General features: G+C 52.7%; 1 protein-coding gene across 1 annotated transcript; it reads right to left on the reverse strand.

Annotated features, from left to right (window-relative positions):
• Positions 1-368: 368 nt before the first annotated feature.
• Positions 369-9,751, reverse strand: LOC115602104 (multidrug and toxin extrusion protein 2-like). Its single transcript, XM_030472886.1, is given in 18 exon segments — positions 369-1,217; positions 1,577-1,658; positions 1,896-1,990; positions 2,364-2,496; positions 3,132-3,201; positions 3,528-3,603; positions 3,997-4,033; positions 4,035-4,106; positions 4,346-4,413; positions 4,640-4,753; positions 5,074-5,389; positions 5,762-5,806; positions 6,471-6,513; positions 6,667-6,755; positions 6,757-6,800; positions 7,161-7,254; positions 7,745-7,849; positions 9,653-9,751. Coding segments are annotated over 18 exon segments (1,818 nt in total). The 3' UTR covers positions 369-981.
• Between the last annotated feature and the right edge of the window lie 7,477 nt (positions 9,752-17,228).

Below are 17,228 nucleotides of genomic sequence, written 5' to 3' on the forward strand. Positions count from 1 at the left end.
GGGATTTATCTCCAATGGCTGAGCATGTGCCATACAGCTGCAGGTAAGACACTGGGACACATTCCAAGGGGCTCGGTGGTGAGGGCAGGGATGGGCAGACAGTGCTGTGGTGGTTGCATTAAGACATATAGCAGTTCCTTTATGGTTCTATAGGGTAGTGCACCACAGCACCCTCTTCCATGCAGCTGATGGGAGCATTCAAGGTGCACAAACCCTGCTTTTGTACCCAGAGCCAGCCCCAAACTGCAGGGTCAGGAGGCTGAGGCTATGTCCTGTGTAAGCCCATCATACTGCACAGACCAGGCACTCCTCTAACAGCTCAGTCATGCCAATGGCCGAGGTCATGCTCACACCACATTAACAGCCCAATGTTTACTCAGAAAACTTTATTGTATCAAAATCCCACCTTACAAAAGTGCAAAGAAGAGTTGCTTTAGGCCCTGTGCCTGCCACACAGCAGGGAGAGCAGGGCCAGCAGCCAGCACCCAACGCCCCAGCAGCAATCAGAGCAGACAACCATGTTCCAACAACGTGGTCCTTGCTCTGTACTGCTGCAACAAGTGGGCTCTGCCATGCCGAGATACTGGCACAAACTGGTGCATGAGGAAAGCTGCTACAGGCAGCAAGAGCCTCTGCCATTAGCAAGTGACATGGACAAATGGCCCCAGGGAGCAGGAAACAGGATAGCAGCACAAAGTCCTTGTTGCCTTCCCCAGACAGCCCCAGGATACATTCCTGCCTGTTACAAGTGACATTCCAGTGCAGTGCAGTGCAGGAGAGGGACCAGCTCTCAAGCACTTTCTTCGCAGGTGCTGCATCCTCACCCCCTTTAAGAACTCTGCATGTGGGATAAAACATTGTGAGTTAACCAGAAACTGCGCAAAGTGACTCTTTACAAGGAATTCCTCCCCCTGCACCATTCTCCTGGGACATCATCACATGCCCTCCTACTCTGTGCACAGCTTCCCAGTTTCCCTGGTTCTATGCATTGCTGGTCAGGAGCCGGACCAGGATGCCCACCAGCAGGACAGCGACAGCAACGGCGGCAGCTAGCATGCGGCGGATGATCACAGCCCTCCATACCACCTCAGGAGGAGCAGGGACAGCAGCAGGCTCCTCCTGCGTGATGAGCTGGTGTTCAGGCTGCCTCTCACCTTCGATGATGCTCTGAGGCAGGACTACAGTGTCCACAGCATCTGTGTCAATGGAGATGTGGTCTGTGTAACAGAAAGGTGAGTGTTGTAGGGAAGCTTGAGCTGCAAAGTCAGGGCATTCCAGTCTGATGCTGCACAAGCATTAGGGGACAGTCCTTTCCCAAGGCTCAGGGACACTGGAACATGACACAGCAAACGTGGCTGGCAACCAGGCCTCTTCCCCTGGAGCAGCCAGAGTGGTAAACAGTGGGTAACAGGGTGTCTTGTACCTCATTACAAAGTACAAGGGAAGTGCCACTGGCCTGGGACCAGCACCAGGCATCCTGGGCTTGCAGGACAGACACACTGCCATGCCTGTGAAGGAAAGAAGAGCCTGGGTGGAGATTTGGGCTCCCTCCCTGTTGTCAGGCCCCGTTACATACCCACAGCAGATGTTTTGTTAGCAGCTGTGCCATTTGAGTTCACATCTTCCAGTTGTTTTTTCAGTCCAGCTCGGACTTGAGCCTAAAAGCACACAAAGAGTTGCTCTTCTCAGAGCAAGGATCTCCTGCCCAGCCAAGCAAACCTCTTTCCTCCACTCCCCCAAAGCAAGCATGATCAGCACCAAATCGCTCCTCCGCTACAGGAGAGGGACAGATCCCATTTCACTTTTGCTTCCTCCCAGAGGGCTGTGGCATTGTACTGGCACAGGAACTCACCTAAAACCTTTCAAGAGTTACCAGAGAGAAGCACAAGTCTCACCTCTTCTGCAGCTTTCTTCCAATCCATGCGCATGACAAAAGTGGAGAAGGAAAGGGCTTGCAAAGAGATGCAGATGATCATTCCCACCCACAGACCTGCAGCAATGGAAAGTTACTTCAGGAAAGGCCTGAGGAAAGCCTGCTTTTGGCAGCCACTGCCAAAATGCCCAAAGTCTTCAGTGGAATCAGACTAACCCAGTCTGGATGGGAAAGCTGCCCTGAGGGGCAGTGATATGAAATGGGGTGTTCCTATGCTGGAAGCAAGCTTGGATTTACTGGGATATCTCAGCCCTGATTTGATGGAGGCTACTCAGAGGCTGTCTCAGGTAAACACTTCAGTGTGCAATCCAGCCCCACTGATCCAAAGAAAGATCCAAGCACACGGGCTGAGCTCAAGGCACAGGATTTGGCTCAGCAGAAGCAGTGCTCGCAGCTCATCCACTGCCAAATGGAGGGAGGACACACATACCTATCACCCCCATCTTAGCTGCAAACATCAGTGAGATGCCGATGGGCAGGCCCACGGCGTAATAGCCGATGGCGTTGGCAATAGCACCCAGCTTCTGCTTCCCCGTGCCCCGCAGCACGCCGCCACACGTCGCCTAAGGAAAGCAGGCAGAGGAATCAATACACTGGACAACATGTGCCCTGGAAGGTACCACCACAGGGGTATGGCATGGCCCTGTGAATAAGGGAACCCACAGCACTGTCCTGCAAAGCCAAGAGGGACCAAAGCCACATCACAGGGCACATGGTGCAGCACTCCTCTTGTTCCAGGCATGAGATGTGGAGCTGTCTGCAGACAGTGAGGCATACCAGCAGACCCCATAGTGCCTTCCGTGCTGCCTGGGTCCCTCTCCCAGGGACATGACAGGAGGAAACAGGATGAAATTACCATCTACCAGTTGTAAGAGTACTGCCCTTATGCTGGGAGTACCTGATATCTCTCAAGATCCAGCTTCCCACTCGTGTTGCTCTGACAAGCTAGTAAAAAGCTAAAGCCTTGCCAGGGGAAAAGAGGGAGAAAGAACTGGGTTGTTTGCAGCAATGCCAAAGGGCAACCACAAGCACAGGGGATACTGAGGTGCTACAGATAATGCAAACAGCTGCTTTGACAGTTATCAGCTTGCTTCTCTGTCTCATTTTAACAGATCAAGAATGAGCTAAAGGCAGCTTTGCACTCTCCATTGCACCCCAACCTACAGAGAGGAATTGCTCCACGTGCTGGAATACTCACTGCTGCTGCATCAAACAAGTGGAACGGAGCAAAGATGATCACCACTTTGGACACCAAGATAACGATCTCCCTGTTGGGAAGATGCACGTACTGATCAGGGAAAAGAGCACAGACTGGCCCCAAGGGACTCTGGTTCTGACACATCTCCCTCAGCCAGCTGCAATGCCTGATCCCAGCCCATGAGACTTAAGGGGATGTGTTCAGCTTGGGTGCCACAATGGTAGTGTCCCAGTGCCAGAAACATCTGTGCTGCCCAGTGGGGAGGAACCTTTGGGGAACATGTTTGCCAGATGGGGGTTTATGAACTCTGTCTGTCAGCAGCTTCTGAGCAGACCCTTGATATAAATCACACCCTCAAAGAAGGTAATAATACTCAAAAGAAAGCTGTTAACCCACTTGTCATTGGTGAAGATGTATCCCACCACGTCCTTCAGGGTTCCCAGTAACGTTGCAACCACCACAGCAAAAACTTCTGAAAGAAAAAGAAATAGTCAAATTGCTTGCCTCGAGGGCAGCAGGTCCTGCTCCTGACCCAGACCTCAGGGACTTCATGTGATGGGGACTGGGCTTGGCTGACCTCCAAGTGACACTACAGTAGAGGACAAGTCTGTTTTCCTCGCTTTCTCCCCAGATGCTCCCTCTGTTTTCTGGAGGTGGAGGACACAAATCTAAATTGCATTTTTAACTATCAAAGCCTTTGTACCAGGCTTCTAACAGAATAGAGAAGCAGGGTTTCACCTTCCCCAAACAGTGTCCAGACAAGTAGGTCTGAGTCATAGGGGAGTCCCCAGCCCCTGAGAGAGGGAAACTGAACCATCTGCCCTGATAATTGCACTTTATTCCACTCTGCAGGACCTAGGCTGACCTGCACACAGCAGGGCAGTGATGCAGGAGGTCTTGGCCTTGCACCACATCCCCTGATCCCAAGGCATTGCCCACTCTGACGCTTGCAGCCACGCTGAATCCCAGAGGCACCTGAGAAGCAGGAGACAAGGAGGAGGTGAGTGGCAACAGAACCTGCAGCAATTGTCCTCTTCCTCAGTAGAGAATATGGGGCAAATGGGCATTGCTGCAGCAAAGGGATTTCCATCTGCAGGCCTGAGAGTCACCACCTGCCTGGGTACCGACTCCCATTTACCCTCCCAGCCCTTGATCTGCAAGACCATAGTTTGGGGGCTTTCTCCAGGCTGATCTTCTATACACACAGCCCTTACCATGTATGCTGCAGAGGAGAGCTCATAGATGACAGACTGTGCACCCAGCTCCACCACACTGAGCAGACCTGGAAAGATTCGGCATTTCCTTCACTGGGTCAGAATTCAACTCCTCCTTTGGTGACAAGAAGGCAGTGACTGCAGGGTTCCCATCTAACAGATGCAGCATCCCGCAGAACCAACCCTGCATGTGAGGAGGCTGCTGGCAGGACACACTCAAGAGGCAGCCACCAGAGCAGGCGTGGCTGGAAGATGACCTGGTGAACTAGAGGAAAAAAGAGGATTTGGACTCACCTGCCAAGAAGCTTCCAATCTCAAAGGTCCACCATTCAATACATAGCATGAGCATGCTGGGCACTGCCAGCCAGATAAAGGAACCCCAGTCCAGGAGACAGTCCTTGGTCCAACCTGCAATGAGGAGGTGAAGCAAAATGAATGCATGTTCTCCCTCTCCTCCACCAAATGAGAACCATATGCTCTTCTGGACACTCTCTGAGGACAATCACCCCCGCAGCTCACAGGACATCACCCTAGTCTTGCTGCTGTATCATGCTGAGACATAATGACCAACAAGAATGTACTTGGAGCTACAGTAAAGGCCTTGAGGACATAGCTACAGCATCTTCCTGCCATGAGGGGATGGTAATCCCTTCGTTAGTTGCTGGTGACAGTGCCAAATCCTCAGGGCCAGATACTGGTGCTTTGAAGGATTAAGCTATGAACAGTACCTCCCCAGGTCTCCACGTGGATCTTCTTCCGCCACACATAAAGGAAGAGGAGAATGGCCTGGGTGTACTGAGAAACAGTGTTAGCCCAGGCAGAGCCCCTGGGGAGAGAGACAGGCAGGTCAGAGGGTGCAGAACTGGGCACCCAGGACACTTCCCAGACTGTAGCAAACCCTTGCACCCAGGGAGAGGCTGTCACCAGCCTCTGCTCAACACTTACAACCATGCCCAGCTTCAGCGCATACAGGAAGAAAGCGTTCATGGCCACATTGAGCAGGTTGGCTGCAATCCCAGTCAGCACCTGAGGCAAAATGATGGCCTGGAAGGCAAGGAGGAACTTTGGAGTTTACTGTCCCAGCACTGCCCAAGCCCCATCCAGCAAACACAGGGGAGACCTACAGCAGCGCCCAAGGAGAAACCAAGAAGGCAGCTCCTGTTTCAGGTAAAGCTGGATTGTGTTAGGGCATGCAGAAGGGAGCTGCAGGGCTCAAGAGCTGGTGCAATCAAAATGCAGAGTTGGGAGGTAGCAATGGGGAAATGGAGCAAACCAAGGGTGGTTCCCATGAGCAATCCCTGCCCTGCAGGTCTGGCTGGGGACTGTGCATCACACATTCCTCAGCTCAGCTCTCCCCTGATGAATTTAGGTCGCAAATTTTATGCATATTCTAGAGTCTGGCTAGTTATACCATACCTGATTTAATAAATATCTTGTCTGCAGCTGGTACAGAAACGCTGCCTGCAAAAGTCAAGATTAATTTCATCAGCACCACCACACTATGGTTCAACTGCCAGCTACCATTTAGCATGCACAGATGGGTCCTTCCCTCAGCTCCCCACGCTGCCCAGCACCTTGCTCCTGTGGTCTGGTTGAAGCATGGCACCCAAAGCCAGGAGTAGCAAAAGGCACCTCCCATTCCCACTGGGAAGAGAGATCATTCTCTAAATGGACAATCTCCTGTGCTTCCTTGTCAGCATGAGAGCACCTGGAAGCCTTGGAGGAAAGGATTAACCTACAGACCCTTATTCCCTAGGGGTACTGCTCCTGTCTTAGAGGAGCCAGGAGCCCAGCAGCTATGAGTGTGTGTGAACAGCAAGCTGCAGGCTTTATCTCAGAGCTAAGAGTGGGCCCTGGAGCCCCTGGTTCCAATGTCCATTACTGGTTATGTGTTGTGCAGAGACGTGGCCTGCAGTAAAAGCCTTTGCACAGCAAGATGAAAGACTGAATGTTTGCTGGTCCAGCAGCTGCTGGCCAACACACATCTGCTAAAGCCCAAGATCAAGGGGCACATTGCAAAACCCTCACTATGCCACTCTGTCATCCACACAGCAAAGACCCTCCCTCCCTTCCCCTAATGTCACTGAGGGATGCAGAGCTTCTAACAGCTTTAGCAGCAACTTACAGGAAGTGCTGGAATAAAGATCATCACGTAGACCTGAGTTAACCTGGAAAGACAGGTGTTTCCTTGGTTAATAACAGAGCAAAGCAAGAACCAAGCCAAGCAGTGTTGCACTCAAGCTCCACAGAGCCCTGATTTCAGCACTGCATGGCAACCCAGCCTAATGCCTGATCCAGAAGGGCTTTATCTCATTGCTGACCTGGAGACCTCGGGGTCCTGTCGGATGAGCAGGAGGATCCGCTCAGTGTTGATGAAGAGCGCCCAGCAAGGGAAGCAGCACAGCAGCAAGGATGAGGATCCCCGCTGCAAGAATGGTGCCCACCTGCTTCGATTCTGCCACCATATGTCTGAGTGGGAGTGAGGAACCAAGGTGAGTGTTACAGGGAACCAAAGGGTCTGGGCACATGCTCAGGACCACAGGGCAGCAATGGGCTGATTAAATGCATTTCCATGCCCCTGCAGTGGCTAATGCCACTATGCTGGTTGGGTGTAACTGGCTCTCAGGTGGATTGCACATCCTTTTGCTACCCAGGGATGACTCAGGGCTCCTTGGGGGAGCTGCAGGGAGGGAGCAGGCTCCAGCCAGTGTATCTGTAGCCCTCATGCTGTCTGGAAGCTGCCATCCCTCCCCTTTGTGCCCAGATCACAACTGGCACAGGAGGTGAGACACCACCAATCAAACCCCACCAGCACAAAAGAAAGAGGGAGCTGCTGCTGACTGGGACATCAGCGTGTCACATGCTGAGGCTAAACCAGAACCGATGGAGATGCCGGTCACGTTGATAACCTGAGGAGAGATAAAGGACTTGGGATGCAAGGGAGGGTGACAGGGGACCTGGTCCAAAGCACCAAGTCCCTCCCAACTGGGTGAAGGACACAGTTCTGCTAACGAGTTTTTGTGAGTTTCCAGAATAACACGTTCTTTTAACCCAAATAGTCTTTCTCCCTTGTAGTGTGGAAAAGAATCCTCTAGCAAGGGATGAATATCAAAAGGGTCACAAACAGTGCTGCTTCCTAGCCACATGTGCACACCTAGGTCTGGTAGGTCCAGAGAGCTGGTCACAGGATCCAGCCCCTTGCTCCCTTACAGTGGGCACAGGCACCCCTGCTCCCATTCCATTCCTGCCTGTGCTCAGGGTCCTCACATACCATTCCTACAGGTTTTGAAGGTTTTGTTTTTTGTTTTTTGTTTTTGGTTTGTTTTTTTTTTTCCCCTCCCTGTTACAGTGACACATAATTCATGTTTGAAACCAGAGGGGAAACAGAGTAATACGTACTGACACAGCCAAGTGTCACAGCATACCAGGCTCGGCTTTCCCCAGGTGGCCACAGAAGATGGAGCTGACCACACTGATCAGGAACCCCAGCAACTGGGCGACAAACTAGGATGGGAGGAAAAAGGAGAGGGGGTGAGATGAGAGCCCATTAGCACTTGAGAGCACCACCCCTGCCCCAGGAGTCAGACTGTGAACAGACAGGTTTGCTAACTGTTCATAGGCTCTGCTGTCCTGTCCCTGCTCACACGAGCACTGCTGAGGTAGAGGAGCCACTCTAGAACTGTCAGTGGATTTTGTCTTTCAAAGCAGACCTCTACCTGCCCCTGTGGTATTTTTGGTGCTACAACAGCCAATCTGCCAGATGACCTTGTTATTGTGGGGCTTAACAGCCTCAGTAGAATACTCTTTTCCAGGATGAAGGATGCACAAGCGAGGGAAATAAAAAATTGCCAATGCTTTTTCCACTCTTCTGTGCATCTGTGGAAAAACTCCTCCTCCCAAACTGCAATGTCCTCTCCTCCTGGAAAGACAACCAAGTCCAGCCCTGCTTGTTCCTTACGCAGGAGCTTACAGCAAGGCTTAACGATGCTGTAGTAGGGATTTGCACTCCAGACCTCATTTCCCTTGGCAAGAGGACGGCCCCTCTACAGGCATCCAAAGCCAGAGTCATGGCACAGCTAGAACCAGATGGTAGGAGTTAGAGATGTTTATACCCCACTGAGGGGTGGGCACAGCTGGAGACCACGCCCAGGGTCTGCTCCCACTCCTTTCCACCAGCAGCTGACAAGCCAGGAAGCCCAGCACTGGTAGAGAACCAGCTCCCTATGGGGGGTCAGAAGAAGAACAGAAACAAAACCTTCTCCTCTCGGCCCTCCTGCCAGGCCCGGGCATGTTTGACCTGCTGCTGTGAATAATCCCCGTGGGAGGGGTCCATACATCCTGTTGTTCCAGCACAAGGGGTGATGTGAAACGATCATTAACTAATGGCAGCTGTAGGTTTGGTTTTGAGGTTATCTGTGCACACAGAGAAGCAGGCTGTGCCACAGGGGAATGGTTGAGGGAACTGAGCTAGTACTGATGTGTTCAGCCACAGAAACTGAAACCCATCTGTACTTCCTCTGCTGCCTGATCACAGCAAAGTCAGTGCTGTGATGTCAGGGAGGACCTCTCTGAGAAGTTCACAGTTGGTACTTATTTACAAGGTAGAGTAGAAGATTCAAAGCAACACAAACTTCACGTGCAATGGATTTAGACCGCGGCTGTGGTGCACACTGCCAAAATGTGGTCAGTGCTGCACCATCTATCCCAGACTGCCAAAGGATGCATGTCCTTCCAAATGGCAGTCCGTTGGTGGACTTCAGGACCATTTGGGTACCTCTGCAGCACCAGAGTCTGGCCATGGAGCTGGCATCAAGCAAAGTGGACCTGCTGTCACCGAGGGGCAATGGCAGTGCCGGGGCTGCACCCTGGCTTCACAGGGAAGATATTTAACAGCTTTCCCTCCTCCCAAGTCCACCGCTGTTCTATAGCCCCCCGCTGCCAGGCGGACCGTGCTGGAACAGCACCAGGAATCCCTGTGGCGAAGCAGCAGCACTTAGATGACAGTTAAGGAAATGAATAGTGGCGTTTGAATCCCTTCAGCAGCGGGCATGGGCTGGGGGCGGTAGGGACCGGGCCGCGGAAGCCGTGCCGGGGGCTGAAGCAGCAGCCAGGCAGGGCTCACCTCGCCGGCCCCGAGGTCTCTGGCTCAGCCCAGGCTGACCGGGGCACCGCTGCCGGGCTGGGGGGTGCCTGAGCGCCGCGGGCGATCCACTGCCCCTCGCCCCAGCACCGCGGCCCGTTCACCCCCGCGCTGGCGCCGCTCCGGGCCCGTCCCCGTCCCACCGTGTCCCCGCCCCCGGCTCTCACCACGGGCACCGCCAGCCGGGCCAGCTCGCAGCTCTCTCGCCGTGCCGCCCGCGCGGGCAGGAGGCGCCGGGCGCTCCGCAGCCACCGCGCTGCCGCCATGGCCCGGGCCACGCTGCTACGGCCGCACGCCGCCGCCGCCCGCCTTATGGGCCCGGCCCGGGGCCGCCCTCCCCGCCCCCGGGGCCGCGGGGCTGCCCGCTGTGGCGGTGCGGGCCGGCTCGGCACGGCCCGGCACGGCCCGGTCCTCGCCGTGCACCAGTTTTAGGGCTTGCGCACCCTCCGCCGACCAAGCGGTAGGACCCCCATCTCCGTGCTCGGGCTGCGAGTCGGAGACTCCCCGTGGGGGAGGCAGGAGCTGAGGATCCCCCCCACGTGCTGGCCAGAGCCAGGGCCCACCGTGGGTTTTGGAGGGGATGGGACACCCCCCATGTGTGTTGGTGAGGAAATCGGGGTTTGGTTTTGGTAATGAGGGTACCCCCCTGTTTCGTAACTGGCATCTAAATCCCTTCTACTCATTGGCTACGGGATGGGGAACCCCTGAGGATCCCACACGTTGATTAGGGACCAGGGGCTCACCGGAGACCCCTATTCCAGGTGGTGGTTAGAGGCTGTGGACCTCCTCATGGGGTGATGGCTTAGGACCCTCCATGTGCTGGCTGTGGGCTGAGTCCCCTAACACAGGGGCCTGTCAAAGGCACGTCCTGCAGGACCCAGGGGATGTCTCCTCTGTCATCAGCATTTCGATAATGGGGGGGGGGGGCAGCTTGCTCTGGGAAGCTTTCTCCTCTCCTCCATCCACTCACCAGCACCCCATGAGCAGGGTGACCTGGGGATCCCCCCTGAACCAGGGATTGCCACCCAGCAGGCTGGCACCAAGTGCTGAGGTGTGGCTGGCAGGGTGGGAAGATTTGAAGGGGGGCTGCTGGGCCCCATCTCTCAGCTGGGGTGTCCATATTTGTCCGGCATCTGGCAAGAAGATTTGGTTTGGGTGGAATGCAGGTTGTAACTTGAGTGAAATTCCACCTAAGTGCAGCTTCTTGTAACCAAGAAGCTGTAATCAAACCTATTTCTAATGCATGGAAAGTTGCAATGGAAAGCAGGGCTTGGTTGTTCAGTATAAATGCTCCCCTGGTACCTTATAGCTGTGGTGTCACCACCTAGAAATGTAAAGTGTTGTTAATATTCCACTTACCCTCTTGCTACCTCAGGTATAATGTGACATCGTGAAGTACTGTGCACTGGTAGTGAGTCACAGCCACTCTGATTTCATGTGCCATAATGAAACCAGGGTATCTAGGGACAAAACAGTGCTTGCTGCTGCAGCAGCCTCGGCTTGAGCTTCCTCCTGATTTGGTGGTACTTAAGGGGGAAAAGAGCAACTTTCAAAAACTTACCTGAAGTTCTTGAAGAAACGCATGTTTTGGTGTAGCCAGAGGATTTTATTCACAGATCACCAAAACCTTTTCACAAATGAGGAAAGAACAAGGTGAAGTTCAGTGTGAACATATTTTAATTTTGGAACAGTTTCTTCTCCCTTCGGTGGTGTTCACATCATCGTGACCCACCCGGCGTGGCTCAGGCCACCCTGATGTGCTTTGCAGCGGGTGCAGGCTGAGCTCAGGTTAACACTTTGCTCCTCTCCAGTGGGGGAAAAGGAGAGGAACAAATGGACTTGCAGAATGGAAATGTCCTGGGCCAATGCTTTCAGACACAGACAATTCAAGTCAGATTGCTACATTAATGTTTCAGAGACTCGAGGCCTTTCTCGTTCTGGGTGCTCAGGGCTCTCACCTGCACGTAGGACTGCTTAGCACCACTGGAAAGAGACTAAATAGAGATTTTAATGCTGATGTTAAGGCAGATAGTGTGCACATCTCCGCCACATCTTCTGAGGGTGGAAAATGGACTGGAGAAAGGAAAGAGAAGGTGTCACTGCAGTCTCGTGCTAGGTGAAAAGCAGCAAGGGTCACTGGTGTTTGCTTCAAATGGCATGGCTTTGTGCAGGGCCTGGTGAGCTGGGGATGATGCTTTCCTCCCCTGGGCAAGAGCAGCAGGCAGTTGAGTGCATGTGCTGCCTGCAGGATGGTGCTGCAGTGGCAGCTATGAAGAACTAGAAGTAGTTAGCAGAGAACAATGTGTGTCCTGGCTGTTGTGTGACTGCTGTGGCCAGTGATGGCCAGAGGGTTCCTGCAGTGCCATTATCTCATGTGGAGGCAGGAGGAGAAATGATAAGGCTCAGATGGTGCCATTCATGGTCCTCAGCACACAGCACAAGTGTGAGTCCCTTTGAAGTTTACTTGTGACCCTGATGAGATCAATATCCTGGGCTGGCAAAGAGGAGGAAGAGAAGCAGGCAGAAACCTGGGAAAAAAGACTTTGAAAATAATAAGCCCTATCTCTTCAGGCATAGGGGAGAAACATTACCTCCTAGGAGCCAGGTACTGGACAACAAAATACACATAGAAGGGTTGCGATTGAAACCCCTCTTGTGTTTTGCTGCTGCTGTTTGAAATCAACTCTATTTGCTTTCAGAAGAGCTGTTTTTGTGTTTCTGTGGGTGACATATGGATCCTAATCTTGCCGAGAAGCAGCAGAACATGACCCGGTCTGATGTGCCCTGAGGTCTCCTCTGTCACTGGTGCATCAGCCCTGGCTCTGCTTCTGCCTCCCCGCTCTCAGACCAGCCTGTGACTGTGGAGAGGGATGTAGGTCGGTGCAAACTTGCAGGCTGAGCCCTGCACTGGTGCTGGATGCTGGCACCTTTGCTCCTTCACTCTCTGTGACACGCACAAGGACCCTGCCAGCTGCCCGGTCAGATTCGATGGGGCTCATCTGCTGGCACTCCCAGAGGGATGGGAAGGGTCAAAGGTACCGCAGGCCTCACACGGAGCTGCCTTCAGCAATCAAGATATTAACAGTATTGCGACACCAGCTAGAAGAATTTGAAGGGTCAAATTCCTTCAGAGTATAAGATCGTTGAACTCAGTCATTTTAGACTTTCAGTGAATTTGGGGCAGTGTTTTGGAAGGCTGACACCTTAACACAGACCTGTTTAAAGGAGTTAATGTGTGACCAGCTACAAACCATCTGGAGCAGGCAGATGGCCGCCCTGTTGGAGCTGGTTTCGGCAGCCCCAGTGATGCTGATGTGAATCCAGAAGGAAGCAGCTGAGGGGAGAAGGATTGCAGTTGGCTTGCATCATCTGCAGAGCAGAATTAGGCGCTTTTCCTGCAGCTTGCCAGGAGGATGACTACCCAGGGCTTTCTCTAGATATGGATGTCCATATTCTGAAATGTAGCCAACATCCTGTTACTAAAATAAACCCCACAAATGCACCGTGTCTGGAACCATTGCGATTAAGAGCTACCAAATAAGAAAACTGTCAGAACACAATGGATTTATGTCAAACGCTCAGCTGTTTGAAGAGTCCCTTTCTTTTAAGAGACCTTGCTGCTGGCTGATGTCCAGGTACCATGGAAAATCCACTCCCCCCGTACAATGTGGAGTTCAGAATACAGCTATATTAAAAACTAAAGAGCCTTTTGCAATTAAATTGGGTTTTATTTAAGTGCCACACCATAGGGTCAGATGATCAGAGCCATCAGTGGCTGCAGCACAGGGATTTGGGGTTTGTCAACACCAAGAACAAACCCCAGTAGCCATCTTCAGATAGGTCCCCTTGTGTGATGATCTGGCTGTGAAGGTGACTGTATTCTGGAGTAGCAATTGCATTAGCAAAACATGCCAATGATCTTAAACTGTAGTGACCCTTACTGCAAGGTAACATCTCTACTGGGTAACAGGGGTGGTTTTTGTGTTTAACCCCACAGAAGTGTTCTCAAATCCATTCTGCTGATTGACATGGCTTCCTCAGACCCAGGAGAATTGGTGTTCCACTGCTCCCTGTGTCTCCAAGGTATAATTAATGTTCAGTAATGTCAAAAAACATAAGGACTAATAATGTTTCAAAATGGTGATGGTTGGTGATGCAGGTGCTGCACTGGAGCCATTACAGGACCTGCAATCACACAGCTGCCAGAAAGGCTGAGCTCAGGAATGGGCAGCTCTCAGCAGTCTCCAATCATCCTGGGTGTTCTTATTGCCCATAACCTCTATTTTTTGGCATGGACACTCACATGAACAGGACTGTTCCCACCATTGTTTGTCCCAGCTTGCTAGTCCAGATATGCCTCTGTAGAAAAGGGTTACAGGGAAGCGCAAAACCGATGTTTACAGTGGATGGAATTTGTCCAAAAGGCAGTTACCTGCTTAAAAAAGGCAATGAGAAATCTAGTGTCTCACTGGCACCAGCAAGCCTGGCAGGGCCTCCATGCCTCTGCATTGCTGCCCATCCGCCGCTGTGTGCTGCTACCTGCCTCTGCCGTTGCAGCACTGTGTGTGCTAGGAACTAACCTGAGGCTCCTTCTGCGTCCTGGAAAGCTGCCTTCCCCAAAATAGAGTCTAAACAGCCTGCTTCTCTCTGCTGTTGATAAATAAGAGATTTCTTCGATGGCTTCTTTTATGCTGTGGCTTCACGGTAACTCAGCTGCTGCTGTTTAAAAAACCACCCTGAGCACACAAGCGAAAGGTCCTGCACCTGGGCTGGGGCAATTCCAAGCACAAGTACGGGCAGGGCAGAAACTGGATCAAGAGCAGCCCTGGAGGGAAGGACTTGGGGGTGTTGGTTGACAAGAAGCTCTTCATTACCTGGCAGCATGCACTTGAGCCCAAACCCCCCCATGTGCTGGGCTGCATCCTCATAGCATGAGCAGCAGGTCATGAAGAGGATTCTCCCCCTCTGCTGCGCTCTGGGGAGACCCCCCCTGCAGTCCTCAAGCTGATGAGCGCCCATCCCCACAGGTCGGTACCATCGGCTTTGTGCAGAGGCATCCCCGGTGAAACAGCAAGCGAGACCGCAGCTCCATGGGCCATTTCTGCTCCCGCCCTTCGGGCTGCGGCACCGGCAGCGGGCTCCGGGCTCGCTGTGCGCGGCCGTCCCGGCAGGGGGCGCTGGAACCCCGCGGGTCCCGGTGGAGCCCCGACAGGGCGGGTGCGGAACGCGAGCGCGCCCGGGCCAACTTCCAGCCGTTCCCGGCTTCTCCCGCGGCTCCGCGCTTCACCCTGCCGTGCTCCGTCCGTATTTGTTCTGCTCCTTGCCGGCAAGAGCCTAGTGGACACCGGGAGGGGGGGACGCAAATCCAGGAAACCGCAAATATTCGGCAAATACTTGGGCAAAGTATTTACTAAATAATTTAGTGAAAAATACAATATATACTAGTCAAAGGGGATGTGGTGTGAAAAAGAGGACTTGGAACGCATAGGAGTTAGGGAAATGCAGCCTGGTTAGCATGTCACTGTCTACACTTTATTTCCTTGCTGTATTCCAGCCAGCCAGCCAGTGTAATTCAATGCAGCCAAATTTCCTCATGTTTACACTTCTGGATTGGCTTTCAGGATTTTCCTGCCCACCGTCGATAAGGGTAAACACGTATTTACATTAGAGTTTGAAAACAAAGGAGGAAAACGCTCTGGTTCTGCAGGCTTTGTGAAAGCTCGCTCTACCCTCGCTGACCCCCAGCACTGCCAAGGCCACCACTAAACTGTGTCGCTATGGGCCTTGTCTACATGCAGATTGCTGCCTTCTAGAGACAAGAAACTGCTTATTAAAAGCCCTGTGGTGTTGTCCTGCCTCTCTAATTCCAGTGTCCCAAGTTGGCTATCAAGTAGGCATCCTGAATCCATGATTCCACTGCGCACAGCCAAACATCCCCCATCACAAGAGCCCTGCAAGCGTTCGTGTGGTTTAACCTCAGGTTGGTCACCCCACACACCATGATGTTGTTTGGTAAGAACGGCTCCCTGGGTCTGTTTTATTGGTCTTTAAGAGAGAGAAATGCTTTTAACTTGTTGTGTGCTTCAGCGCATCTTAGTTCTGCTTTCTTTGCTGAAAACAGGGCCAGGCAAATTCACTGCAGTCATAAATATTGTTTTTATAACCGAGTGTTTATATTGCCACATGGGTTGGTCGAGTTCAGGACTGCAGACTTAAAACCCTGCCCTGAAGAGCCCAAATACTTTATTAAGGCAGATAAGGCAGGACAAATAAAAACAAGACAAAACTCCTCTTGCTTTGAACCTCCTCTAAGGAGCAGGTCTTGGCAAAAGAAAAGAGAGATTGTAAAGCTGTAGTAATAATAATAATAATGATAATTAATTGTATTTATAAAGCATCCCCTAATGGCTCTGGATGCTAGACAACGATTTTAAGTACAATTGAAAGCGGCAACAACAAGAAGCCTAATAAGGACGTGTTGTAAAAATAAAGGTGTCTTTTACAGTAGCAGATTTAAGAGTGCTGCTCTGGGGCTCTTGCAAGCAGTACATGGAGAAGGTGTCCAACCTGTGCACACCCTTTGCTTCCCCTGTGTTTCAGCAGTGCCCATGGAGTTGTGCATCTCTGGAGAACATGTGTGGATGCTCCAAACCAAAACCTCCAAACTTCAGCCCCCAAATCCATCCTCTGTTTTCATGCTTACATGTTTCTTGGTGTGTTAGAGTGGAGAATACACGTTTGCATGATGAGGTGTTTTCTGGTGAGGGCAGGCGGGTCAGGATCTGCGGCATGGACACACAGACATCAGTGGCTATGCCACAGTGAATTCTGCAGGCTTGCAGATTACAGACTTTGATTGCGAAGAGCAAACACATTTTAAAGCCTGGTTTGCATGTCACTGTCTACACTTTATTTCCTTGCTGTATTCCAGCCAGCCAGCCAGTGTAATTCAATGCAGCCAAATTTCCTCATGTTTACACTTCTGGATTGGCTTTCAGGATTTTCCTGCCCACCATCGATAAGCGTAAACACGTATTTACATTAGAGTTTGAAAACAAAGAAGGAAAACGCTCTGGTTCTGCAGGCTTTGTGAAAGCTCGCTCTACCCTCGCTGACCCCCAGCACTGCCAAGGCCACCACTAAACTGTGTCACTATGAGCCTTTTCTACATGGTTTGTGAACACTTCCAGGGACAGTGACTCCACCACTGCCCTGAGCAGCCTGTTCCAATGCCTGACCACCCTTTTGGGGAAGACATTGCCCCCAGTATCCACTCTAAACCTCCCCTGGCACAGCTTGAGGCCATTACCCCTTGTCCCATCACTCGTTACTTGGGAGACCGAGCCCCACCTCTCTACAGCCTCCTGTCAGGCAGTTGCAGAGAGAAATAAGGTCCTCCCCGAGCCTTTTCTTCTCCACACTAAACACCCCCAGCTCCCTCAGCCGCCCCTTTGTTTGTGCGGGGCAAGGCGAGCTGCTGACCCTCCATGGCAGCGGGACGGCGCGGTGAGGCTATCCCTGCCCGGGCGGGCACGGGCCATATCCCCCACCATCCCTCCTGCCATCCTTCAGCCGGCCCTTGGAGCGGCTGAAGCCTGGGTGAGGCCCCGGGGGGCTTGACCCACGGCCTGGGCGCTGCCGACCCCGGCGCTGAGGGCTAGGCTGGCCCATCCCGCTTGTGCGGGGCTGCGGGGAGCGGAGCGGGACGCGGGCGGGGCCGGGCCGTGCGGGGCGCAGGGCGGC

The sequence above is a fragment of the Strigops habroptila genome (assembly GCF_004027225.2).
Source record: "Strigops habroptila isolate Jane chromosome 13 unlocalized genomic scaffold, bStrHab1.2.pri S16, whole genome shotgun sequence".
Lineage (NCBI taxonomy): Eukaryota > Metazoa > Chordata > Aves > Psittaciformes > Psittacidae > Strigops > Strigops habroptila.